Below are 27,510 nucleotides of genomic sequence, written 5' to 3' on the forward strand. Positions count from 1 at the left end.
TTCTGTTCTCTTCTGTTCTCTTCTGTTCTCTTCTGTTCTCTTCTGTTCTCTTCTGTTCTCTTCTGTTCTCTTCTGTTCTCTTCTGTTCTCTTCTGTTCTCTTCTGTTCTCTTCTGTTCTCTTCTGTTCTCTTCTGTTCTCTTCTGTTCTCTTCTGTTCTCTGTGCTCTCAGCAGCATGGCACTGTCACAGCACAGCTGTTCCAATGGCTGAATCTCAGGTAGTGCTTGGGTCAAACAGCTTGGCCCAGGCAGCTTAGGTCAAATAACTCTTTGCCGATCAACAGCGCTAGAGGAATCTTGGGAAACAGAAGAATCTAATAAAAACTCTGTGCTTCTTTCTTTCCCTTACCTCCTTTGTGAAAATATTGACCTCAGAAGATCAAATGTTTGTCTTAAATATGCCTCTGAATAGGGAATGAATTAAACTGAAGTAAAACATGGTGTAACCTGTGACCAAGAATTCTTACCTCTGGTTTGACATAAACCACTCGCTTCATAAATTAGCTCCAATGTATTCTCTCAGCTAAGGAAGCTCTGTCCCAACAAAATGAATGTGCATGGAATAATAAAACCAGTATTGCTTTTATTAGTTGGAGGAGAGGGGATTGTAAATAAAGCATCATTAGATGAAGTCTCTGCAGAGTAGGCAGACACTCTGATAACATGTATTTATGGTTTATTGCATAGGAAGAATTGGTTCCTCCAGCCATTAGCAACTGGCACATGTGGGAGCCTGTGTGTCTGTTACCAGGAACCCCAATGTCAAGCCACAACTGCACTTGGTATGATTCATAGCTGTTAGAAAGAAAGACTTATTAGTCATCTACTTCATTGCCCTCCCTATATAAAATTATTCTGCATTGTGCTGTACATTTACTACTTTTTTTTTCCCCTTTCTGTTGGTCTAATTTTAAATTACCAAAGTAATGGAGCTCCCACTGCTTCTCTCAGGAGAATGTTCCAGAGCATAACAGATCTACTGTCAAGAAATAGACTAATTTGCTGATATTCATTTTTCCTTTATTAACTTCAGTTCACTGTGCCAACTTGTCTTCTGTGCATTTTCCCCATGATCTCACTTTGGAGCTTCGGCTTTGCACCCTGCAAAATGTGTCTTGTTTATTTTCAGCTACTATATATGCATATGAAGGGGTAAAAATTAGCCTCTCCAGGCTTATAAATTTGGCCTGTGTTTAGTAGGAGTGAGGCAATAAAACTGCTAAAATTAATTGGTTCATCTTGGAGCAGCACATCTTTGCAAGGGTTCCAGAAGTAATTACAAACAACTGCTCAAGCCTTTGTATGAGCTGAAAGTTGATTTCCTAGGCCACTTTCTACCAGGGATGGTTGCAGAGTTGAACTGAGGTAACACCTTGTGTAGGTCTTGATTTTGAGTTGAGTTTTCTAGTTGATCTAGAGGATCAGTAGGATACTTCAGACAGCTGGAGAATTTACAGTTTTCCAACAAAAGGTACACTCCTCTGGGAGCTTCCCTAGGCCACTTCAGTGCAAACTTCAAATCAAAGTCAGGGGTGGCTTGTGCTACCTGTTAGTTCTGCCCTGAAATCATAGTATCATAGTATCAGCCAGGGTTGGAAGGGACCACAAGGATCATCTAGTTCCAACCCCCCTGCCATGGGCAGGGACACCCCACACTAGGTCAGCCTGGCCAGAGCCTCATCCAGCCTGGTCTTAAACACCTCCAGGGATGGGGCCTCAACCACCTCCCTGGACAACCCATTCCAGGGCTTCACCACTCTCACGGTGAAGAACCTCCTCCTCACATCCAGCCTGAATCTCCCCACCTCCAGCTTCATTCCATTCCCCCTAGTCCTATCACTACCTGAGATCCTGAGAAGTCCTTCCCCAGCCTTCCTGTAGGCCCCCTTCAGATACTGGAAGGCCACAATGAGGTCACCTTGGAGCCTTCTCTTCTGCAGACTGAACAGCCCCAACTCCTTCAGTCTGTAGTCATAGGAGAGATGCTCCAGCCCTCTGCTCATCCTCATGGCCCTTCTCTGGACACATTCCATGGACGGAGAGCACTTGCTGCTCATCACAAAGGCATGGTGCAAGAGAGTGGTTGAAGGTATGCCGTTCTGCTTTGCATTCAGGTGATCTTTATTATCTCAGATAAGGGACAATAGCTTAGCACAAGATATGTCACCATTCATCAGACACTCATTCACCTGACTACACTCTAAACCTATTTTCAGTGGGTAGCAGCTGAATGAAATAAAATAATTCTCCAGTGGAAATAAGTCACATCAGGTTTGCTGCAGCTGTAATCTGTGTGCAGGAATAAAATCTGACTTAAACTGTAGTGCTTTACCGTGTCTTGTTGTAAATATGTATGTACTTGAGTGGCTTTACTCCACAGACCTCTGAGCAAGTCTCATTTCCCTCTGTCTGCTTTGAAATTTGCCATGATGAATTTCCTTGCAAACCTGGAGTAATGTGAACAGTTTTCAGGTGTCTTCCATGCTTCTGGTATCCATCTGTGTTCTCTCTCTCCTGGTTTTGGACAAGTCTGCATTGTACTAATCTAACTGCCAGCCCTCTTTCTGCTGAATCTATTGTGGCCTTGCAGTATTTTAAGGGGGCATAAAGGAAAGCTGGGGAGGGACTTATTAGGGTGTCATGTAATGATAGGACTAGGGGGAATGGAACAAAAATAGAAATGGGTAGATTCAGATTGGATGTTAGGAAGAAGTTCTTCACCATGAGGGTGGTGAGACACTGGAGCAGGTTGCCCAGGGAAGCTGTGGAAGCCTCATCCCTGGAGGTTTTTCAGGCCAGGCTGGATGTGGCTCTGAGCAATCTGCTGTAGTGTGAGGTGTCCCTGCCCATGGCAGGATGGTTGGAACTAGATGATTCTTGAGGTCTTTTCCAACCCTGACAATTCTGTGATTCTATGAATTTCCTGTATGATTCCAGTTCACAACAGAATTTCCTCTCCTGCTTTGGACACAGATTCAGCCATGATGTCTTACCTTGCACATGAAGTGGTGTAGCAGCCTAGAAGAGATACCTTGTTCTAAAAGCTTTAGAGCTCATCAGTTTTATTAAGGATCTGTCATTCTTTTCCCAGGACATGACTGTGGTTCACATGGTAGTGTTTCCCTGGGAAATGCTTTTGAACTGAGGCTAAATGTGGACAGGAGCATTAACAGGACTTGATTTTACAGAATACATTCTGTCATTGGGGAGGCCAAAATAAATACCTGCAATGCAGAGGATAAGACAGCAAACATGACTCTGCCCTTTGCTCAACAGTAGCTCTCACTTCTTCCTGAAATAGTCAAATCTTAAATGGCCAGCTTATCAGTCTCTTGAAGTCAATGAGAAGACTGCACATGACATCTCCTGTTGTTTTGGTGTATTCAGTGTTCCTCTGTTAAGTATCCAGGGAGGACTTAGTAGGCAATGAGGCAAAAGATCATACAGATCATACAGTTAAAAACTGAGCATCCCAACTTCTACAGTCTGTGACAGGTTACTCACAAAAATTGGGTAATAGAAGGAGTCTTCTGAGACAACAAATCTTGGTGTACCCTTTTAGCTCCTTGTCAAGAGCCATTTGCTGGTCTGTTCCGTAAAGTGGGGCAAAAGCAAAGCCCAACCCAAAACAGACTTCTGAGTGTTGCTCCTATATTTGCTGTAATTGGCATTGATAAGGTTACTGTCAATATGTTAGAAGAACTACAACCAAACTTTTGAGTGTTTGAACTGGTTTTCCATAGCTTAGCTGCGCAGCTGTCTTTAGCTAGAATATGATCATCTTGTCACTGAATGATCCAGCTGTCACTTCTGTTAACTCCAACTGGTTTTTAAAAGGTAATTGTTCTTTTTAAGTTTTAATTGGATTTTCCAGACTTTTATCTGATAAAGCTGACTGTGCAAAATGGATGAAATAGCATTAGGGTTATTTTATGTGGTATAACTGACCATGCATAAAATTCAGGTAGTAAATTAAGTCCCTGAGAAATTGCTCTTTTCTTCTCTTTATTGTCATTGGAGTCTGAGTGAGCAGAACACATGAAAATTCCATATACTTAAAAGGATCCATGCTGAAAAGGTTGAAACACTCATTGGATGTCTTAGTTCTATCTTAAGGCTGGCTTGCTCAGATCTGTAGACTTCTTGCCAAAAAACAGGTCCAGGTTAAATGCCTCTGCAAATACCAGGTACGAAGTACCTGGTCTACATGGGAAGCAAAGTTTAGTACAGAGAAGGGAGGTTTTCCAAGGCACTATAATAGATACATTTGTTGAGATGAACCTCACTTTTGGAATGGTACCAACTGAGGCAAGAAGCAGGAATTGGTTTTGCATATCAAATTGGAAGCCTTACAATAAGAAGTAACCTAGCAGAGACTAGGGTGGAATACTAAGCTACTCACCATTTACATTCACCCTAAGTGCTGCCATACTGCCACCTTTGTTCTGTGCTGTGTGTTTTGCTGTGCTGGTTTAATTGTCTGTATAAAACCTTCATATGTATTCTGTCTTTGAATGTGTGCTCTGAAAATGGTTTACTATGCAGATGTATGTGATGAACTCTGCATTTATGTTGGCAGATTCATGTTTTTGTAGCTCCAGAAATTCACCAAAGGCAGCAGAATCACAGAATCAGAGAAACATTCAGGTTGGAAAAGACTCCCAGGATCATCAAGTCCAACCAAGAACCCTTCTCTACAAGGTTCACCCCTAAACCATATCCCCAAGCACCAAATGACCTTTAACCATATCCGGGGTTGGTGACTCCACCACCTCCCTGCCCAGCCCATTCCAATGCCTGACCATTCTTTCCCTGCAAAAATGTTCCTAATGTCCAGTCTAAACTTACCCAGTCACAGCTTGAGGCTGTTCCTTCTTGTGCTATCACTAATTACTTGTGAGAAGAGGCCAGCACCAATCTCTCCACAAGGTCCTTTCAGGTAGCTGTCGAGAGCAATGAGGTCTCCTCTCAGCCTCCTCTTTCCCAAACTAAACAGCCCCAGCTCCTTCAGTCACTCCTCATCAGGTTTGTTCTTCAGGCCCTTCCCCAGCTTTGTTGCCCCCCTCTGCACTGGCTCCAGCACCTCTACATCTCTCTTGCATTGAGGTGCCCAAAACTGGACACAACACTTAAGGTATTGCCTCACCAGAGATGAGTACAAGGGGACTCAGAAATAAGTCTGAAATTGCTAACCAGGGAATGTAGTGATTGTGTTCTGGTGTCAGGTCTTGATCCTCAGGTAGGTCCTGTGGTGAAGTTGGGTACCAGAAAATTTGTGACCTCACGGCCATGAGAAGTTAAGAGGACAATGACATCACTGGAGGTGTAGGGCAAGGGTTCAAGCTGAGAAGAGCAGTTGTGAAGGCACCTTTATCTCCCATCTAAAGCACAAAAAAATTTGGTTATCAAGTAATTTGTTCTCTTAGTTTGCCCCAGGAAAATCCTTCTTAAGACACTGTGGAACAGCTTAGTGGAGCAATAAAGCCAATTGCCAATCTGAGTGCCTACAGAAAAGCAAGGCTGTTCGAGCAAGGGGAGAAATTCCTTCTGTCACATCCTAATGAAGTGTCGTGTCTTCAGAGAAAAACCAATTCCCTTACCTACTTACATGCTTTTCCTCCTCATATATGAGTTAGAAACTCTTCTGAGCTCTTCCTAGCCAGTTAACATGCCACTTTGGAGAGCTGCTTTAGTTTGACTGTTTGGTTATTTTATGTGCAAATAGCCTATACAATTAAGTGCATGTGACTCCTTCTGCTGGTTCTTCTGTCATGTCATAAATGCAGTGACCCTCAACAGGAGAGGTTAATGGCTTTCATGTCCTGATGCCATTTGTCCAACAGAGATGTAAACCAGAGCTGTAAAGGGCTGGATTTGCAGTGTTCTTTGGCTTGTTCAAACTATTTTCTTTAATAAATGGCAGCTAGGATGGTGTGAGGCCACGGGATACACATAAATCTCTGTTTGCCATCTTCATTATATTTTGAGTGAAAAATTCTGGTGTGCTGGTGAAAGGGTCCTTCCTGGTTTATCATATAAATCAATCATTCAGAGTAATTTAAGGCTAAGTAAATATTTATTAGTGGTGCAGAATGGTAGTAAGCCACAGCAGAATTTTATTAAGCAGTGACCTTATGCTTAATGTTTATGTTATAAACTTAAACTGCAATAATCTGCCTTCAGAATGTGGATCACTGACTCTCAATCACACTGTAGTAAAGGATGTTGTATAGGAAGATGTGGAGTAGGGTGAAGGGAATGCTCCTGGGATCTGGCAATTAACACATCCTGAGCACACAGCTTTCACAGCGCTGCTTACTCTGCATGTGACAGCGGCATTAAGGAAACTTGTGTTGTGTCATGGGTTTTTCCATTGACAAAATTCACACTGGAGTTTAAGTTATGCATGCACTAGATGGAAAAGCTCTGGGCATTTGTGTGTAAAACTCTAGGAAGTATGTTAAGTGTTTTTCTCACCCTTAGCATGAAATTTTCAGAGAGGGTCACCATTCCTGTGTGACAAAGGTGTTGCAGTAAGACTGAGCAGATCACTGGCCAAGAAGGGCTGGAAGAGGTTTAACACTTATGGGGAGGGGGACTCCCAGCGCTGTTTGTCATGGTTGGGCTTGGCCATTGGTGTGTGTATGCCCTGTGCTCAGGATCTGTGAACTACTGGGTGCCCTGATCCTTTTCCTTACCCTGCTCCTAAATCTTCCTAGATGACAGCCTCTGCAGCTGGCAGACATCTCCTGAGTGCTGTGGGAGAGACTGCAGAGAAGTCCTCAAGGGTCGCTCCTCTGTCCTTGATCTTCCTTCACCCATTCTTTGTCTTCCAGGAAGCAAAGGGCCTTTGTACCACACTTGTAAATCTAGGGTGAACCTCACTTCACCTATAAATCCAATAGCATTGATGAAATGGCACACATGCATTTCTTGTAGGATTTACTGCCATTGTGAGAGGAGTGTTCTGGAGAGAAACCCCTTAAATACCAAAGGCTGAATATACTTAAGTATAAAGCATTCAAATTAAATAAGCCAAACCACTAAGTTCTTATCCAGAATGTCACCATCCTTATTTCCTCCCCCCAGTTGCTTGCACCTTCTATCTGACAGTATTTTTTGTGCATTTTGGCAATCCACCAGAGAGCACAGGTTCATGCATCTTAGGGACTAGCAGAAGAGTCTTATTAACTCTTGCTAGCTGGGTATTACCTTGTGTACTGCAGGCAAATGTTTTCCTTCTGCAATATTTGCTTGAGAGGAATGGTTGCACAGGGCTGTTCATCTGGCATCTTCAGTTCCTTGGGGTTCTTTTTTCAAGCTCAGATGAAAGTTTGCAGTTTTGCAGGGACCTGATTCATGCCCATTGGTTTTGAAAACATTTAATTGTATCCAGTGGATGTCAGCAGTGTGAGTCATTTGCTGGTTTGCTAGTCCTGTAGTGTTCTGAGGTGCAGAATTTCAATGCCCTGTATAGGGAAAGAGCAGGCAAGCCGTGGGTTTTGGCACCACTGTCCACCCATGGGAGAGCCAAGTTTAAAGTGCCAACCACTTGGGTTGGGTTTACACTAATGCTGCTGTACACTGAAGAACCTTCTCAAGGAAATGGACCCCATGATGCTTGACTGGCAGGTGTTTCTAGGAGAAAATCACCATGGAAAAGCATTGCCAGCAAGGTGGAACAGCAGAGCAGATTATCAGCTCCTCCAAGCAAATGCCCTCAGGACTGAGAGGATAGGTGTGGATTTTGGCATTTATCCCACAGTGAATTCCCTCTCAAGAAACCTTTCCTCAGGGCAAAATCTGGGAGAAGGATCCTAAGCAGAGCTGCAGCCTCCCCCCCGCCCCAATGCAGGACTTGCTCTAGGAGGGAAGGAGCGAGCCTGTGGTCATTACAGTTCTATTTTACTGCCCTCTTAAATGTGATGCCTTATTGCTATTTTTAATTCAATTCTTTCGTGAGAGTGGAGGTGATAAAACAAATTGTTTCTATGCTTCATTCCCACACCTAATGGGAGAACAGTGCAAGGGAGCTGCAAACTGCAATTCACATGAGGTACAGCAACCAGAATTTCCAAATGCAGCTGCTTGGAGTGTGCTGAGAAGCTGACATTTGCTAATGATCCCACTTTCATGCCCATTTCTGGTTCTATCTAATTATCATTTATAACAACAGGGCCTTGCATGGTGAACCCTGGGTTCATTTATGCTATCCTGTGGTTTTCATTATAAGTCAAAGAACACCTGGCTAAGGGTAGATATGTGACCTTGGAAAAAGCTTTTTGCCATTTCAGCAGAGGTAGGGGAGACCACAAGTGAGAGCAACAATTCTTGTCAGGGCCTAGAAAATGAGAGAAGAGGTTGGGGAGATTGTGGTGGATATCTGCTCATAGCCATCCAGCCAGAAATCTAAAGGATTAAAGAGCCCTGCAAGCAGTGAGCTAAAAGCTCAAGTTGCAGGGCCACAGGGAATGATGAAAAGTGTGAGGGAGATTTAATAAGCCAAGTAGGGGATTGATGGATTTTATTTCCCTTCTGATTTTTGCACTGAGAGTAGGAGAAGGCAGCATGAGTAATGTGAGACTCTACTCCAAGAGGAGGAGAATGCAAACTACAAAAAGGCATAGAGTGGACTGTTGAGGGACCTCGTGGTAGGCAATGAAAGACATTAGGTATGCTTAGTCAGGAGGCATAATAATCCAGGCTGTGTGCAAGTGGCATCAGTGAGCCACGTGGGTACATCCACTACTATTCCAACAGGGGAAACTAAGGCAAGAGACAGGTGATCTCATGATGTAAATTGACCTCTCCACATACTATGTTTATGCCTATTCATATAGCTGCTTCATAATTAGTTTTCCCAGCCCTTGATTTCCACATAACTTAAGGAATGACAGCATTTCCTCAGATTTCCTTCTATTTATACTAATTAAACACTAGTAAGCCTGTCCACCCTAAGGACAAATTACAAGTCATCTTTTCCTCAGCTCTGTCAGACTTCTCTATATCCCTAACTATTAAAGCTCCTTTAGTTTGTATGTTCTTCTGTCTGACAGTTACATAAGTTTATATTCCTACATAATTTAGCTATCTGCTTTTCATAAGGCAGAAATCATGCCAAATTATGGAGGAGGAGGAAGATTTCCAGTTATTCAAGGCCTGCAGTAATGGAATTAGATAGATATTTGTGTTTTTATTAAGCAAAATCATAGAACCATAGAATCAATAAGGTTGGAAGAGACCTCAGAGATCATCAAGTCCAACCTAAAATCGTGGTGCCTCTAGAACCTCTCCATTACATAGGAGCTTGAATATGCATGAGAACAGTCATTATCAAGGATATGTACTTGAATTTGTCTTAAAAAATTATTATACAGGGTTGGAAAAGAACATTTAGCACCATAGCTCTTGGGAAGGAGAAACCTGTAGTAGCAAAGTAATTCTTGACAGTGTGGAAGGTCCTGAAAGCAGGCTTTGTGTTGTCCACTGCCAGTGTAGAAAGAGAAAGGAAAAACACTTTTCAAGTAGCCAAGACCTGGGATATCATCCCAGGACATCACAGGAAATTCCAGCTCAACATGAGAAAAGTCTTTCTCACTGTGAGGATGATGGAGCACTGGAACAGGCTGCCCAGGGTGGTTGTGTGGAGTCTCCTTCTCTGGAGCTCTTCAAAACCCACCTGGATGCCTTCCTGTGTGACCTACCCCAAGTGGTCCTACTTTGCAGGTGGGGTGAACTCAATGCTCACTGGAGGTCCCTTCCAATCCCTAGCATTCCCTAGCTTCTTAGCAGTTTTGCAGGAGGATATCTAGGGATGGTTCTTATTTGTAAATGTGCTTAGTGGCCACAGGACCTCTCTGTCCTTGCTGCGGCCCACTGTTTGCTGCCTGACTTGTTTTAGGCTGCAGGATCAAGTGTGGGATCCAGGCTTTGCAGTCAGCAGCAGTGTACATCAAATCACTGTCTACTCCTTCCCCAACCTGGGTACTGAATCAATTTCATAGTGTCCTACTATTCCCACCCAGCAGGGAGAGGACTGCAGCCTCTCTGAGCAGTGCTTGTGTGATGGAGCAGGGCTCTGTCTATTACCCAGCAGTTACAGCTGGAGTTCCTTTGCTCCTAAGGACCCAGGTAATCAGGGGGGCTCCTGTGTGTCAGCTGCACTGCAGGAAATCAGAGATAACGCTCACAGGGAATGGAGCTCACAGGTACTGAGATGACACAGGGTTATGTGCCCATTTACCTTGTGTCACCGGGCCTTCCAGCTGGCTGTGAGACAGGGAAAGCAGGTTTGTGCTCAGAGGCATGTCTGAAGGAGGAACACAGGGCAGGTTTTGTAGCTCTGGCCGTAAGGTACAGTGGAAGAAGCAGTTTCACCTGCTCAGTTACGTTTCAGAAGCAATGATGCCGTCATGGAAACCTGGCAGAGATGATTGCCACGCCAAGTACTCTGTGTCCTCATTGTCCTTCATGCTGAGGAACCCTCAGTGTCTTGGAAGAGATTTATATCTTATCCTAGAGAGTTATGTGAATGGTGATGTAGAAATGAAGTATTTCCAACATCCTGTAGCTACAAAGGGTTTGGCATCATCACCGGAGAGTGATGCAAGGGAGGATGTCTTTGGGGGGAGGGGGGAAAGGGGTGGGGGCAGAACATGGATCTGTTTTTACCTTGGATAGGCAGAAATTCAGAAGTCAAACAGGACTGTGGGTGAATGTCTTTCAACACAGGATACATTTTAATACACCCCCCCTTCCCACCCCCTCTCCCCCCATTATCTTTAAATGATCTTCACTCTTGCCTCCCTCATGCCTTTGTAGTCTTCAGTCTCTCCTAGTAGCTCAGTTCCATTCCCAGAGGCCTGAAATGAATAAATCCAAACATGCTCTGTTTAGACTTCTAGCCCATGGCCAGCACAGCCCATGTGGCATTTCAGAGACTGAGGGAAGCAAGCCACATTTGCTTGTGGAGAGAAGAACAAACTGCAGCAATACAATGACGTAAGGTTTATCCTGCAGGTTCACCTCAGGTTACAACTGGATCTAATTCAGCATGCTCTTGTCACTACAGCTTAGTTCAGCTAAACCAAGAAAATACAGTTCAATTCTGCATACAGCTAACTCCCACATAAAGCATCAAACCCTTTCCAATCTTATTTTTTTATTGCAGGCTTCTTTTTTTCCTTTCTTTTCCTTTCCCCCCCTCCCCCCCCATGAAGAGCTGTTGGACCTGAATAACATGGGTTTATTTATCTCTCTGGTACCAAATTAAAGTAATTTGATTAAAGAACTGTCTTCAAGTAAATAGGAGAATCACAGTTGAAGATGTTCCCACACATCAGATGCTAATGAGGTCACCCAGGAGAACATTGCTGTTTGGGGCCTCTACTCCTCCCCAGGGTGCATTTTCTCACGGGGAAAAGGTCCTGCTATGCAGTCTGAGTCTAGAGCATGTTTTGAAACAGCTCTTTCAGCTAGTGATGTGTGCTGAAGTGCTTTGTTTTCATCTTGGTGGACTCTGAGAAATTAATTTCACAAATTGAGATTTTTTTTTGGTCTCTGCAATGATTTTATCGTTTGACTCTAGATATCCCAGCGCAGGGCAAGTTTCATCAGCCTGACCAGGCAGCTCCTCGAACTGCAAATGCTCTTAATGCAGTGACAGACCAGAAGTCAAGTTTGTCTTGAACATGTCAGTCAGCTCAGAGAAGTGAAATAAGGTATTGATAGGTTGGACTCGATGATCCTCGAGGTCTCTTCCAACCTGAGTTATACTGTGATACTGTGATATCTTGACCCAAATCTAGGCCAAAGTGTTTTTACACACCAAAGCGAGCAGAGCTGATGTATTCACGCTGCCCTCATCTTCAAGTGCTGGCAGTCAGAGCAAAAAGTGGTTTAGAAGGGAAAGTTTTGTGGTACACTCCCAAGGTTGTAATCTTTTTGTTTGGTTTTGTTTTTCTTAAACAAAAGGTTTAGACAGTGTGGCCAGCAGGAGCAGGGAGGTCATTGTCCCCTGTACTCTGTATTGGTTAGGTCACACCTTGAGTACTGTGTCCAGTTCTGGGCCCCTCAGTTTAAGAAGGACATCGAAACACTTGAACGTGTCCAGAGAAGGGCAGCGAGGCTGGGGAGAGGCCTTGAGCACAAGCCCTATGAGGAGAGGCTGAGGGAGCTGGGATTGTTTAGCCTGGAGAAGAGGAGGCTCAGGGGTGACCTCATTGCCCTCTACAACTACCTGAAAGGTGGTTGTAGCCAGGAAGGGGTTGGTCTCTTCTCCCAGGCAACCAGCACCAGAACAAGGGGACACAGTCTCAAGCTGCACATGGGGAAGTTTAGGCTGGAGGTGAGGAGAAAGTTCTTCACCAAGAGAGTCACTCGTCATTGGAATGTGCTGCCCAGGGAGGTGGTGGAGTCACCATCCCTGGAGGTGTTCAGGAGGGGATTGGACGTGGCACTTGGTGCCATGGTTTAGTCATGAGGCCTGTGGAGACAGCTTGGACTCGATGATCCTCGAGGTCTCTTCCAACCTTGGCAATACTGTGATACTGTGAAATCTCTTGATTGAACTTTAGTGTTAACCAAACAGTGATGTGTTGGTTCTGACCCAGTGCATTGTTCCTGACAGTGCTCAGGAACTGGCCAGCCACCAGTTATGGAATAAAGTGACAAAAGGGGGATTTTCTTAATCCTTGGGGAGTCCCCTGAAGGGGAATGTCTTAATCTCTGACATTTAATCATTGCTTGTGTCAGGAAGTATAAATATTTGTTTTCTATTGCTTAAAAAAAGAGGGGGGAAGCTTCATTAAGGACTCTATTCTTTCTTTCTTTTTCAAACAAATGAGTTTCTAATGGGAACATGCAGGAATTCATTAACAATCTAATGAATTGTTGGTTGTTTTTTTTAATAGTCCTTTCTGGTCCCAATTATATTCTGCTGCAGACAGCTCCACAGGGTAAACTATGCTTTAAGTTTAAACAAAGGTAGAACAGGATTTTCCTTTCTCTGTTTTTGAATTTGCCTGCCAGTTTTAAACTCCCTGTTTAACTTTTCTCCCTATCTTGTTCATTCTTTTGTCTTTTGGCTGCAGTGGATTCTTTTTCTTCTATTAGGAGAAAACAAATGATTCGTTTCCCTGCTTTTTGCTATGAGTAATTTTTATGCAGCTATCCTATTCATCATCTCTCTCTTCATTTGCCTCCTCTCCAAACAAAAACTGGTCCTTTTTTTTCCCCCCATACAGCTGATTTCCTGAGACTCCTGGTGGGCCCAGGGAGGTGGTGGAGTCACCATCCCTGGAGGTGTTCAAGAGGGGATTGGAGGTGGCACTTGGTGACATGGTTTAGTCATGAGGTGACAGGTTGGACTTGATGATCCTTGAGGTCTCTTCCAACCTTGTTGATTCTGTTACGCTCCTGGAGTCTGAACACTTTCTGCCGCTGCTCTTTTTGCAGCCCTGTCTGCCTGTAGTGTTCCTGGTGCCAGTTTTCACAGTATCACAGAATCACCAAGGTTGGAAGAGACCTCAAAGATCATCAAGTCCAACCTGTCACCCCAGACCTCATGACTAGACCATGGCACCAAGTGCCACATCCAATCCCCTCTTGAACACCTCCAGGGGTGGCGACTCCACCACCTCCCTGGGCAGCACATTCCAATGGCGAATGACTCTCTCTTTACAGTGCTTTAAGTTTGTTTGCTTAGGTGGAGAGAGTTTCCACCCCCCCCCCCCTTTGAATTTTGAGTGGTATGCTTGACATTGCCAGTGTCATCAGGAGTGGTGTGAGCTGGAGTTCAAGCAGGTGGTACCGTTGGGCTGCTGTCACAGGGGGTGAGATCATACATTCATTCTGTCTCCATGATGGATTTGTCTAACTCTCTCCAACTCGAGCTGACTTTGATCCCATATAATGAAAAGCCTTAAAATAGAAAGTGGAAGGGAACAGAGAGGAGCTTTAATTATTTACTGGCTGGGTCGAATCCATACCTTTTGTAAAGAGACTTCTTTTGTTGTGTTTTGGTCTATTCAGTTTTCATTAAACCAAAGTTAAATCTTTGTGCTCAGCATTGATTCAGATTCTGGGGCTGATTAAAGAGGCTTTTGAAGGAAGGTGTGTTTTGTCTTCTTTGACTTAGTTACTTTCTCCATTTACTAAATGGAATAAAAATGCTCCCTAAACAGTTTTTCAATATTTTAGTCCCAGTAGTGCTAGGAGGTCCCAGCTCAAAGTTGTAGTTGCTCTGAGCACCTAGAAACATGACACTCATCATAAAGCCAATGAAGGCTAGGTAGCTGAAACAGATAGAAACTGTGGTGATGGAAGTAAATTTGTAAATTCCCTAATTCACAGAACAAATCTGTGGCAGAGCTGTCTGGATCAAGTCTCTTGCCACTGCTAGCATGGTCTTTAAGAACAAGCCCCTGATGTATTCTCTTCCTGGGTAACAGCTGAGCATCCTGGGCATGATGTTGTGGTCTCTATGACTGCCTGCATTTCAAACCAGGATTCCTGGTGACAAAAGCAGTCCATGCCATTTTGAACAGTTTGATGGTTTGTCCTCTTCTGAAAGCAGTTGAGATGTCATCTCCCACATTGGGCAGGAGGAGTCAACGCAGGAAGTGAGTACAGCTGCTTTGTGAGCATCTTTCCCTGTCAGGATACGCAGCAGGAGGCCCAAAGCCTTCCCCTTCTCTGGAGGCTGGTTGGTGCTTCCTCAAGGCATGAACTCTGGTCAGGGAAGGTGGGCATTTGGTACACCACTAACTTGCATCAACAGCCAGAAATAACCTTGCAGTTACCTCTGTAGTCTTAAGCAAAGAGCTTGCTTGATTTCTTTTGGGAGCTAGTGCCTTCATAGTGTGCATGGCTGTGAAATCTGCATGCTTTTGTTGGGGCTTGAGGGACCCCAGTGCTTATCAGTATCACTGTGTCCACAGCTCCCTCACAAAAGTAGACAGAAACGTGAAAGTGGTGGCTCAGAGAAACGTCCTTGCTTTATCCTCACCCTCTTGGTGTCTGTGGATCCGTTAACAAACTACTGTACATGGGGGAAAACGTGCCTTTAATAGTTCTGTCTCAGCTGCTGTTAATTTGATTTCCCTCAGGTAGTCAGTGTTCAGTCACACAGTCCTGGAGCAAGGCTTTTTGTTAGAAGTACAAATCATGCACAGTGTAATGTCTGAGGCTCTCAGATAATGCACACACTACTATAAGCAAAGCAGAAAAAGCATCTGTTTTGTTTGGGGATAGCCATGATGAATTCAGAGAGATGGGAGGAGGTGCCCATTCAAAGCAGCTTTGTGGTAGCTGACAGTGAGCACAATCAGAGAGTCATAGAATTGGTTTGTTTGGAAAAGACCTTTAAGATCACCAAGTCCAACCATTAACCTAACACCACCAATGGTCATTAAACCATGGCCCAAAGTGCCATGTCCACACATTTCTTGAATACCTCCAGGGGTGGTGACTCCACCACCTCCCTGGGTAGGCTGTTCCAATGCCTGACCACTCTTTACACAAAAAAGTTTTTATTAATATCCAACCTAAACCTCCCCTGGCACAATTTCAGGCCACACACAATTTCAGCAGTGGTTTATATCCAGACCTTTGCTCAGTCTCTGTGCTATGCACCTTGTATATTTGCAGGCAGTTAGTCACGACTCTCCACTGGACAACCTCAGACTAACTGAGAGTAACTGAAATAGTGCTCTGAAGATCACAAACAGCACGTGGTAATGTTGGAGCATTTGCAAATGGGTATTTTGGGGGGAGGTACAGGTTTGCCCTATGTTCAAATGCTTTCATGGTAGCTGCAAAACTCCTTTATAGTGGTATCCAGTGCTGCCAGTCTGAGAAATGAGTGTAGAGGGCAGGATTATTGACTGGAGCTGTGTTCAGGTGGGTCACAGGTTACAAAAGCCCCAAACGTTCTCTCTGTCAATCAGATTGGTAATTCCCACAGGTTTCATTGTCTCTATAGTATTTTTGCTCTCCTCCTTGTTTTGCCCGTGCTTCCTGCTGTTTAAATTCGGTGTGGCACCGATGTGACTGGGTGTTTTTCCCCCTGGGCTGCCTGTGCTGTGCCCGGGCACGGACAGGAGGCATTTGCTGCTTGCGGTGCCTGGTGTGGAGCTGGTTTGCTGCCAGCAGCCTGCTAGGGGAGCTTCATGGGCCCTCCTCTGCGGCTCATCCTGACACCCATCCGTCTTGTGCGATGAGATCATGCTCTAAATATGTGTTAGCAAGAGAGAGGCTCATGCTCAAGGAGAGGCATTCTTTTCCTGCTCTGTTCTGGAAGCATAAGGATAAGCCGAGCAGCTGCAGAGCAGGAGAGCCTGGATAACGTTGAATGCACGGAGGTCCGTGTCCTGCCATCCCCTGGCTGTGGTGGAGGTTTCTTCCTCCTCAGCTGCATCTTTATCCCTTTCTCAGGTCCCTGCGGGTCTGTGCTACCTGCAGATGACTCGCTGGAAGCTGCCATGCCTTATCCCAGCCTCTGGCGGTGACATTTGGGATTTCTCCACAGGATGGGTACAGCAGAGGGAGCAGTAGGACAAGCTTCTCCCAGGCTGCCTTACCCCGCCTGCTCCCGCCCCAGCCTGCAGAGACCCTCCTGCTGAGCTCACCTCCCCTCCTGTCCGTGCACCGAGAGCCCCCCAAGCTTGAGGGGTCTGTACACACCTCGGGGCCGGGACGGGGAAGGAAGGAGAGGGCTGTGCGGCAGAGCCATCTCCCCCAGCCCCTGCAGAGCACCCGAGCGTTGCAGACAGCAAGTCAGACGCTGCTCGCCTTTACATAACTGATCTGATGGGATTCCTGTTGTTGGCCTATATATTAATGTTCCAGCTCTCATTAGCAGCTTCTGAGACTTCCAGGCCTCCTCCTGTGTTTTTGCTGTGTATTTTTTCTTCTTAAAGGAAAAAGAGAAGTAATTTTCCTTTTCCCAAGGTTTTCATCTGGAGGGTTGAATAAAGTGAGTTTTATTTTAGAGCAGGAGAGTTTTTCAGTGCCTGTGGGACGAATGAAAGGGGATTGTTCCTACCTTTGGCTGGATTAGGCTCTTCCAGTTCTGAGCAAAGTGTTTGTCACTCCATCCACATGCATGTCTGCCTGCACACACTTCAGTCACTAGCCAGATTACCCTGGAAGCCCTGTGGTAGTCTGTCTAGGCAAATATAAATACGTGTTTGTGGCATTTTTATGAAATAACTTAGTGGAAACCTTTTCCAGTGCAAAATACAGTGCTGCAGTGCACCTAAGGTGCTGGGATAACAGAGCCCTTTCCATAGCAAAAATATTCCATTAATTCATAATCTCAGGAGAAAGTTATGACAGGACAAATTCTGGTGTTGCACTCTTTACTGTCACAAACAATTTCAGTTATCCTTTTCAGGACCAGGCTGCAATGAGCTCTCTGAATTAGCAGCCTTCATATTTGGTTGGAGCGGGCGTGAAGCCTTCAAAGCAGGAGGTGGTTCTTGCCAGGAAGGAGGCAGAGAGTATCTCCTGCGGTAGCAAAGGCTGTGTCATGGATCTTGGTAGCTGGCATGTGGGGTGTTTATTTCATTTTCCTTCTGAGTTTGGCTTTTTAAGGAGCAGCCATGCTATATTTGTTTGTCTTTCAGGCTTCCGGCCACAGCTAGTAGTTTTGAAATCAGACACCTTCTGCTAAACTTAACATAGGGCAGGAAATCTCAGCTGTCCTGATTCCCCTTGACTCTCATGAAGTGGGATTCAAGACAGCACCTCAGTAAGGACAGGACAGGCAAGATTCCCCTCTTGAAGCAGCTCCTGCATGTGCTGGCTGGTCAGTCTGAGCACATGCAGCTCTGTACCAGCTGCATGACCCAGCTGCTCGCTGCTTTTTCCCCAGGTAGGGAGAAAGCACACAAGAGCAGATGGAAGGGTGCAGGAGCATCAACAGGGCAGCAGCTGGAACAAGGACAACAGTGGAGGCCTGGGGAAATGAAAAGGATTATTGTGGAGATGGCAGGGTGGTTACGTGGTACATTAAAAGAAGCTGAAAGTACAGGTGGGCAACACTCAGGCAGGAGTGGCCATGGGAGTTTAGAGGAAGCAAGGATTGCTGTCCTTGGGAGCAGTAAATAACAAAGGATCATAAATCCTTCGGAAAACAATCCATTAGATGCACTGCTCACCAGGCAGCTTTAATGACCTATGGCTCTCGCTGCAAACCTTTCAAGTTCAGCCTGTTTTCAGGTAGGGAACGAGCAGTGGATGATAGATCCTTGTTCTTTATCCATGAGTGCCATCGGGTCAGAAGGCACTTTTCCAGAGCTCAGCACTGTGTGGGATTAGGGCTACCTGTCTTTTAAAGAATACTTTGCAGTTTGGTAAAATTAAACCTCTCACCTGCAAAACTTTTATTTTGCTGATCATTCTGGATATCCTAACAAAAGGGTTACTCTTCTTCCTCTGCTTAGTGTTTGGATTACAGGTAAAGGGAAGTAAAATTGTTGTAGTTCTCCTCTTAAGTATTTTTCAAGCCAAGCTGAAAATTCATCAGGTAAATAATGGGTTGATTTCGCTGAGAACAAGGCAAATGCACAAAGTTTTTCATTGCTTGTTTATAATTAGTGTTCATACTTTGTTTGCATGTAGAGGAAAAAAAAAAGCCAAAGCCTTTATATCCTGTCCCTTGTGAATGTAAATGTGATGCTGGAATGTGTCCAGAGCAGGGCAACAAAGCTGGGGAGGGGGTTGGAGCACAGCCCTGTGAGGAGAGGCTGAGGGAGCTGGGGTTGCTTAGCCTGGGGAAGAGGAGGCTCAGGGGAGACCTTCTTGCTGTCTACAACTACCTGAAGGGAGGTTGTAGCCAGGAGGAGGTTGGTCTCTTCTCCCAGGCAACCAGCACCAGAACAAGAGGACACAGTCTCAAGCTGTGCCAGGGGAGGTTTAGACTGGATGTTAGGAAGAAGTTCTTCATAGAAGGGGTGATTGATCATTGGAGTGGCCTGCCCAGGGAGGTGGTGGAGTGACCATCACTGGAGGTGTTTAGGAAGAGACTGGATGTGGTGCTTGGTGCCATTGTTTAGTTGGTTAGATGGTGTTGGATGATAGATTGGACTCGATGATCTCAAAGGTCTTTTCCAACCTGGTTAATTCACAGTATCACTAAGGTTGGAAGAGACCTCAAAGATCATCGAGTCTATATATGCTAATCAACACAGGTTTAAACTAGGAGTTTGTCAAGAAACCCTCCTGCAAACTCTAAATATGAAAAAGAAAACAATGGTTTAGAGGTAAAGAATGGGGTTTATAATTTTTTTGATTCACTAAGACGGATTGGCTGAAAATAGGATTTGTTTCTGAAGCTTAGCTGTATTACCATGGACATTCTCTCTTGTTCCCACATAGCTATTAAATGCAGAAACATATAAAATAAACCCAGAAAACCTTCTCTTGCTGCAAAACCACTCCTGGAGCACATACCAAATGCATCCCCCACTTACTTTCTTAATGCTTACTGAAAATTCAAGCCATTGGAGTGTATTTTGCAAATAGTGGAGCTCATCCATCTGAACATTTTTAGTGACTGAGCTTCTTGAAAACTGCAGGAGGATTAGAATCAGTGAGGACTGTGCTGGAAGAAATTTCTTTGGAGTGGTCAGATGCAGCATTGGGAGGCTGAGGCAGTGTTTTGCCCCATTTTGAGTCTGTCTTAACCCCATCTCTGAGCTGCTTTCCAGAGCAAATGTACCCTGCTTTGCCAGAGGCTGTGTCATGGGGACATAGGGGAGGGGGTGATGGGATGTGCTACCAAGAGCTTCCTGTCCCCACCAGCTTCAATAGCTGTACTCCATCTCTTCCAATAAAAAAAGTGGTAGGCAGGAGAGAGGCAATTCATGGCTCAGCACTTGGCCAAACCCTGCCTGCTGGGCCATGCTGGAGGTGGCTGTGTAACCATGTAGCTGAGCAGTCAAGGCTGAGGTAGGCTGGAGGAGCAATGGGTGCATAGATTGAGTAATACTGAATAAAGACAGCATGCTGGGTCCACTGTGACAGGAGGAACTGCCTTCCTGTCAGTGCAATGGTAGTCCCCTATTCAGAGCTTTTACTCTTGAGCAAACCTGTGCTGAAGTCTTTTGCAGAGGTTAACAAGATTGTTCCTAAGAGTTGGAAGTGCTCGGAGTAAGACTTTGAAGGACTGAGCCGTAGGGTAGAAAGTGTTGCTGTCCCAGTAAGCCCAAATCTGAAGTCTGCCAAGACAAATGAATTTGAGACACTGACAGACAAGGGAAGACAAAGAGCAAATTCTGTGTGCATTAAAAATAGCTAAATGTGAAGGGACAGACCATGCCTCTCAGGCACTGGGCTAAATTTGGAATGGGTAGGAAGTCACATGGCTCCAAACATGTTACCTATTTACACTTGTAGCTGGCACCAAATTACTCTTCCTTCCCTGCAGCTCCTTTCTCCTCAGGTCCCTCACCAGCTTCTGCTCCAGCTCCTGCTCCTCCACTGGCACTTGCTATTGCTGTGTGTTCATGTATCTCGGATCTAATGCCACAGAGGTCCCTGATCTCTGATATTTGCTGGTGGTTTGAAGCAACAGATCCTGCTGAGAGAAAAGAGCAGTATTCCCTCTCTCAGCTTTGGTAAATCTCTCCCAGCTGAACATTTTGCATTGCACTGGTATTACAGCACATCTCTTCATCTGAGGAAACAGACACCTGACTTCTCTTTTGGCTGATGGGATACGATTTTTGGACATACGACCTCTGACTATCCCATTCATGGGAATGGGATCATGCTGCCCGTGTTGACAGCCAAAGTTTCCCAGTAATTTTCAGCATCTGATTTCCCAGAGCTCCTCCACCACCACATACTCTTAAAACTTATAAATAACCTCTGAAGAGACATGGGAAGCAAACACTGTTAAGTGTTCTTTTAGAGGATCCAAAACCTAATCTCTTTTATCCCATATCTAGTAAGGGAAACACAAGTTCAGATAAAAGTGGATGTGCCTCTGTGGATTTCCTTGTCTTTGTTTTTCCCCACACTTAAGCACTCTCCAGAGGTACTGCTGGAGTCCTAGAAACAGCTCCGGCTTAATCCTTCCTGTTCATGACCTCACTTCTGAATCACCACATTTGTCCATCACACCTTCTTCCAAGGGGTGCTTCTTTCTTCCTTCCTGGTTGCCCTAATTAAAGAGGAGCCCTCAGCCACAAAAGCATGACTTCTCTTTGTTCTTTCTCTTTTGTCTTGCTGAGCATCTAAAGCACTGCGCTTTAAGACCTAAAGCTAAAACTTGGTTAGCTTCTGATGATTATCTGCCCCTCCAGTCTGACATCCTGACAGTTGAAAAAAGCCTGGATATAATGTTAGCCAGCGTATTTATTGTTACCAAACGACATCATGAAGAGTAGGTAGGAGGAGGTGAAGTTCAAGCTTGTTTCATGCACACTAAGGTACAGCCCTTCGGATGATTCTTTGATCCCCCTATGGCCTTTCCAAATTGCATCGGTTTCCTTTGTTAGCCGAAAGTAAATGCGTGATTACTTTTATTATGGAATCAGTCCAGCCTCTCGACACCGGCGCTCTGAAAAGTGCGGTGCCTCATCAGATAGGGCATTGGCAGCGCATTTATAAACCGTGTTTGTAGCTAAGTGCTTCTGGGCACAGCTTGACCTTGCATTCCCCACTCAGCCCTGCGCTTGCTGCTTGCTTGGCTGCATCCCTGGGTACAAACCTCCCTCGGCAGCAGCTCTGGCAAAGGCCAGAAACTGCAAAGCCGTGTTATTCTGTTCGGTGTGATTGTCAATTGATATTTTCCAGTTGTAAGTAAGTACTCAATAATTCCTATGTTTTACATGGAGTCTTGTGGCTTGTTCCATTGCCGCCCATGTCTGCGCGGAGCCGGTCCGGCCGGCACGCAGCACTCGGCCGAGTGCACATCCACAAACTGCTCCAAAAGGCTGGTGTGCAGGGGCTTGTGTCCACGCTAATTACTCCTGAAGTCTCTGGTAGAACCTCCCACGACCCACCGGCCACGCTTTTCTTCATGCACCTCAGAACACCGTGGGCTCCTGGCCGCAGGGGAAGCTCCGGCGTGGGGCCGCCGGTGCTCGGCAGTGGGGCGGGCAGCGGCCCCAGCCCTACGGCGGGCTGGCAGGGCGGCGCTGGCGGCTTCCCCACGGCTGGGAGTCGGTGAAATCCTGCCCGCCGAACCCTCCGTGTGTGTGGCAGAGAGGAGAGGTGGAGATGGGGGTGGAGTGGCAGGCTTGGGGGAGAGGGAGGGAGGGGAGGAGAGGAGGGGGCCCGGGTGCCTGCGATTGGTAAAGCTGCGCAAAGGCAGCTGCCAGCAGGACTTCAGAGGAATGTGAAACCAAATCATTTACAAGTTAAAGATAGACGCAGAATACACAGCATCTTGAGCCAGGGTTTAAATTCATCCCTCTCTGCCTGGCTGCTCGCAAAGCTCTGCTTGTCAGCTTGCCTCTGCCTCTTCTAACGACTCTAATGTTCTCTTAAAAGTTACATCATTCTGGATTCCTTGGAATTGCTAAGGTGGCAAAAGAGATCATGGTACATACTGTAGGGTAAGTAGGAAGCTTGCCTTTGCATACATCTGCTAGGGTGGTTCCTTCGGGCTTCGCTTCTGCTCTCAGAGCACTCGCAGGTCCCGTAGGGTGAGGTAGATAGCTAAGCAATCCTTCTCCGTGCGATTTATTTCTCCCCTCTACAAATTTCTCCCATGCAGATAACCTGTACTTCGTTTGTCAGCGAAGAGTTAGCTCGCAGAGTTACTTGTCCAGGGAGTCTGGGGCTTTAATGATCTAACCATTACAGGGTTGAGTGCTGCTTTCCTGTTAGCTGAATTTTGTTACAATACCTTTGCTCTTCATTAGTGGGCTGTGCTGTTTGAAGTGCTGATTATTATCTGAAGATGGAAAAGCAAGGTTGTTTTCCACGTTAGAGGGGATGTAAGCACTGTTTGCTTGCTTGCTTGGTTTCACTTACCTACTGTTTCCTGGAGTGTAAGTTTCACAGCAGAGGGTTAATTAAATGTAACCTTTTTGTTTGTTTGTTCCCAAATAGTGGTTTCACTTGGTGTTTGGGTTTGGTTTTGCGTTTTGGCCCTCTTGTTTTCTCTGAACAAAGTTCTTCTAGCACTGATTAAAAAATGTGCCCATTCCCCTGGCAGTCCTCACTTTAATGGCGTGTTAACTGACTAAAAGGAAGGTCCAGATTCTCATGTTCTTTCTGCAAGTCATTTCAGTATCTAGCAGATGCATCACTTTATTGAGCAATGTTTTTTCCAGGCTATTTCTCCCATATTTCTGGTGAAGCTGTGGTGTTCCAATGGCCAAAAGGAGTTTGGAATGCCAGCTACTCGGTGGGAAATCAGATGTAAGACTTGTTGTGTGGCAAGAACTTGCATTCTTAGAGTTCAGCCTGAATCTGTGCTTTGACCAACAGCCACCTAAATGGCAGCATCAGTTTTGCAGTTTATTCTGGGCACAGGTCTTACACTTGTAGTAGAGGAGCTCCTGAGTTGGGATTTGGTGGCAGTTCACCCAAACATACTCAGAATTCCTGGTGTGTTAGTGCTGGCCGTAATAGCCATAGGAAGTAGGTGCCGTCTGCGGATAACTGGAGAGCCTCACATTTTTCGTTGCGGATATCAGTGACCAAGAGACTCAGGCGGTGTCAGTCTGTGCCTTCCAAAGTACATGGAACTGGGTGAACTAAAATAGAAATGCTTCCTCTTCTTGGGGAAAAAAAAAGCAAGCTGATGTGCTTGGTATGTTTTGTTATCTTTATTCCTTTCGATCGAGTTCATCCCTGGGAGCAGCTTAGCCCAGTTTTGCAGAACATCTGGGTGAGCAAATCTGCTGTGAAGTGTTTTGTGTGTGGTTAAATGTAGGGGGTGGAGAAGAAGGAAATATGTAACCTTTTTTTAAGATAAATCTGGAAAAAAAAACCCTGCAAGTGTGAGAAATGACATCCAACTCGGCTCTGTTACGGTTTGTACGAGCTGGGTGTTCTTTTTAACTAGCTCAGACTAGTTAAACACTTCAGTCCTGTGCTAACTTTCTAGGCCAGCAGTTACTTACATTAATATATTGCTGTAATATTTATTTTGAAGTGGAAAAACTTTGAGAGCAACTATGTCAAGATGAGTGAAAACTTGCAGTGGGGCTCAGTAAAGCTGTGGTTAGTTTCTGGCTCTGGCAGAGGATCCTGTGGGCTTCGGGCAAGTTGTGAGAGCTCTCTGAGCCATGCAGACCTGAAGGGGATGGAAATACCTTTGTTAGTTTGCTGTGTTAGGCATCTAGATAGTAGTTCCTCAGGCTAGGCATCACCTCTGATAAGGCTTGGCACAATAGGCTTCTGTGTTCAGATGCACCCTCCCCAGGGCTATGGCAAAAGGTGGGAGGGAGAAGGAATCCACAGATTGGAAGCAGAGATTTGCCACACCTTTCACAAACTTCCTAAACTGAAAGAGAAAAATAGACTGACATTCAGAGGTGAGCAGAAAATAGAATTAATGTTCCATGGGAAATTCCTGAGTCAGTTCAAAATTAAATTGCATTTCCCTACCACAGTGTATTGGTTTTCAGAAGTTATAGTTCAGGAGCATGGTGTTCCCATTTCATTATCTGAGACCCTTCGCCCATAATTAAATGTCCAAGAGGCGCCGGAGAGCTTTGTCACAAGGAAAACTGCTTTGTATTCTGGAAAGTGAAGCTGCCTCCAAAACCTCATATCTGGAAGGGAATGAGCATCTGACCCAGGAACAGGGAGTTCCCAGGGTGAAAAACTACCATGTGGTGTTGGACTGGCTTTAGAAAATCCATTCTGGTGTATCTAGTCCGCCTCAAATAACATCTTCCAATTGTCCTGGCAATACATGGGAAATCTGCAACAAATGGATATTTTCCCACAGAAAATGTTGCTGTGTTTGATGTTTATATGTTATTATAATGTTGGCACATTTTCTGAAGTGGAAAACCCCTGGCCAGATGTCAGGGTGAATTTTGCATGGTTAGGGCGAGGGTGGTACCACATGTGTTCAGTGGTGGTGCCCACAGCTCTGGGCAAAACTGCGGAGGCTTTTGGGTCCCAGGATGCAGCACCTGGGATCTCTTTGCCCCCCTCTTTGCCCCCCTCTTTGCCCCCCTCTTTGCCCCCCTCTTTGCCCCTCTCATTGCCTCTCCTCCATTAGCCCAGTGCTACTCAGGTGACCAGCACCAGAACAAGGGGACACAGTCTCAAGCTACTCATGGGGAAGTTTAGGCTCGAGGTGAGGAGAAACTTCTTCCCCGAGCGAGTCATTCGTCATTGGAATGTGCTGCCCAGGGAGGTGGTGGAGTCACCATCCCTGGAGGTGTTCAAGAGGGGATCAGACGTGGCACTTGGTGCCATGGTCTAGTCATGGGGTCTGTATTGATAGGTTGGACTCGATGATCCTCGAGGTCTCTTCCAACCTTAGTGATACTGTGATACTGTGACTGGAATTTGTGGGGAAGCAGGAAGGGAGGAAGGAGGGAGAGTGAGAGATCTTTTCCCTACGTGTTTTTGTAACAAGATGTTGTTGGGAGTGGTGACAACCCCTTCTCCTTGACCTCCTAGACTTCTTGCCTGCCTTCCTCCACTTTTCCAAGACCTCCACTAGCCCCGCAATGAGAGGGATGGAGAAGTGCTGCTGAGGCAGGGGATGAGAGGGTGAGAGGACACTTGTCTCTTGCTACGGCAGAGAGAGGAAAGATCATGAGGAGAGTGCAGGTGTACAGGTGAAGCATTGGTGCCTCCTGGTTTTGGGTACTCTGTGAGTGAGGTGCTGTTCTGATGCTGGCATAGTGTTCTCTAGTGTGTGCCATGTTTTCCTCCTCTGAAGAGCTGACTGGTGTCACTGAAGGCCCAATTCTGCTTTGTCACAGCTAGTGAGGGCTTGTGGAGCAGGCAGGTCACAGTCTCTCCCTTTCTGTTGCCATTGAGTTATAAGTGATGTTGTTACCAGAGTTCAGAAAAATCATGCCTGCTGAGGTGGGAATGGGCTTGCAGCATTTTTCCCCCCCCTTTAATAAACCCCACACTTCTTTCTTTGTAAACCCTGCTGAAAGCAGTGGCAGGGATGTGCTTATGGGTGTTAAGATCCTTCCTTGTTTGACTTTACTCTTACTGTATGTGGTTCCTGTTTTCTTTCTGTCATGATCTCTTTTTTTCCTTTGGAGAGCATTTTCTCTAGCCTAATCTTCAGGCTTTTTGCAGTGATCATTCTGACTTAAGTAAGAAAATAAGGGGTGTCATCAGGAACCAGTTGGTAAAGACTTAAAAGGCTGTTTCCCCGAGGTTCCCAGACAATGTGCTGGCGGTTTTTTCTGAGCTCAAAAGTACCTAGAAGCAGCTCACAGTGATAGAATTTCCTTTGGGTCCTAATGAAACTGCTCCCAGTGACAGCAGCTAATTTGTTTTGGCAGGCTGTGACAGTCAGTGCTTTATACAATGCAGCATGCTGTAGAAATCCTCAGTTCAGTAATTCTGTGATTCTGTGAAAAAAATAATAAAAAAATAACCCCTAAACCATCCACAACCAGAACTAAAGCAAGTATGATGTCTTCTGCAGCTGTATTATCACCTCTGAGTCCACCCTGGAAACCCAGGGAAGTCACCAGTCCAAGTGGTGTGGGACCTCCTGCACTTAACAATTGATTCCGGCTCCCGGTCTATCAGGGAATAAAGTACTTCCTGAGCTAATTATTACTGTATGAAGTGACTTTACCTGGAAACACAGTGATACTTCCCACTAATAGGGTGCTTAAAAATGCATCTAATTGCAGCTGTGGTAGCTGAGAGAATGTCTCATACCTAATAGTCTCCCGAAAACCATCCTCTCTGGCACGGGGGTATTACAGGAAGCCAAGGCTTGCTGGATCTTTCCTGGGTCTAGAGCAATTGAGTGGGCTCTGCCTGCATTTGCCTATAAAGCCTGAACTAGGAATTATATTTCTGAGTAATAAAGGAGAGATAGGAAAGCAGTGGAAATAATGAATCTTTATTTATGAATTTATTTGTTGGCATGATGGTAGCCAGGAAGGGGTTGGTCTCTTCTCTCTAGCAACCAGCACCAGAACAAGGGGACACAGTCTCAAGCTGCACATGGGGAAGTTTAGGCTTGAGGTGAGGAGAAAGTTCTTCATGGAGAGTCATTCATCATGGGAATGTGCTGCCCAGGGTGGTGGTGCAGTCACCATCCCTGGAGGTGTTCAAGAGGGTATTGGACATGGCACTTGGTGCCATGGTCTAGTCATGAGGTCTGTGGTGACAGGTTGGACTCGATGATCTTTGAGGTCTCTTCCAACCTTAGTCATAATGTGATACCTTCCCTAAGGTAGTGGAGGGGACAAGTCAGATTCTGTGCCTGTGATCTTTGAGAGGTCATGTTGGGGCCTTGGTGCACCCTGTCCTGAGAGCAGTGACAGCAATACTCACCCTGTTCTGTGAAGTGCTATGAGATCAGGGCATGCTACGTGGTAC

At 45.5% G+C, this 27,510-nt stretch overlaps 1 protein-coding gene across 6 annotated transcripts in view; it reads left to right on the forward strand.

The window, feature by feature from the left end:
- The window catches only part of DTNA (dystrobrevin alpha), a 244,510-nt gene that overhangs the window by 27,768 nt on the left and 189,232 nt on the right, over positions 1 to 27,510 (forward strand). For 3 of the 6 annotated variants that reach the window (XM_068158775.1, XM_068158776.1, XM_068158774.1), the window contains exon 1: positions 22,414 to 22,568. The exons of the other annotated variants lie outside the window; for them this stretch is intronic. Coding sequence is in view for 1 of the 3 variants with exons in the window: in XM_068158774.1 (XP_068014875.1) it covers positions 22,552 to 22,568 (17 nt within the window). In the remaining 2 variants the exon portion in view is untranslated. Of the gene's footprint in view, positions 1 to 22,413; positions 22,569 to 27,510 lie in introns of those variants that run through there. 6 annotated transcript variants of the gene reach the window in all.

Source organism: Melanerpes formicivorus, unplaced genomic scaffold (genome assembly GCF_026170545.1).
Source record: "Melanerpes formicivorus ecotype bairdi unplaced genomic scaffold, bMelFor1.0.p_v2 SCAF_42, whole genome shotgun sequence".
NCBI lineage: Eukaryota > Metazoa > Chordata > Aves > Piciformes > Picidae > Melanerpes > Melanerpes formicivorus.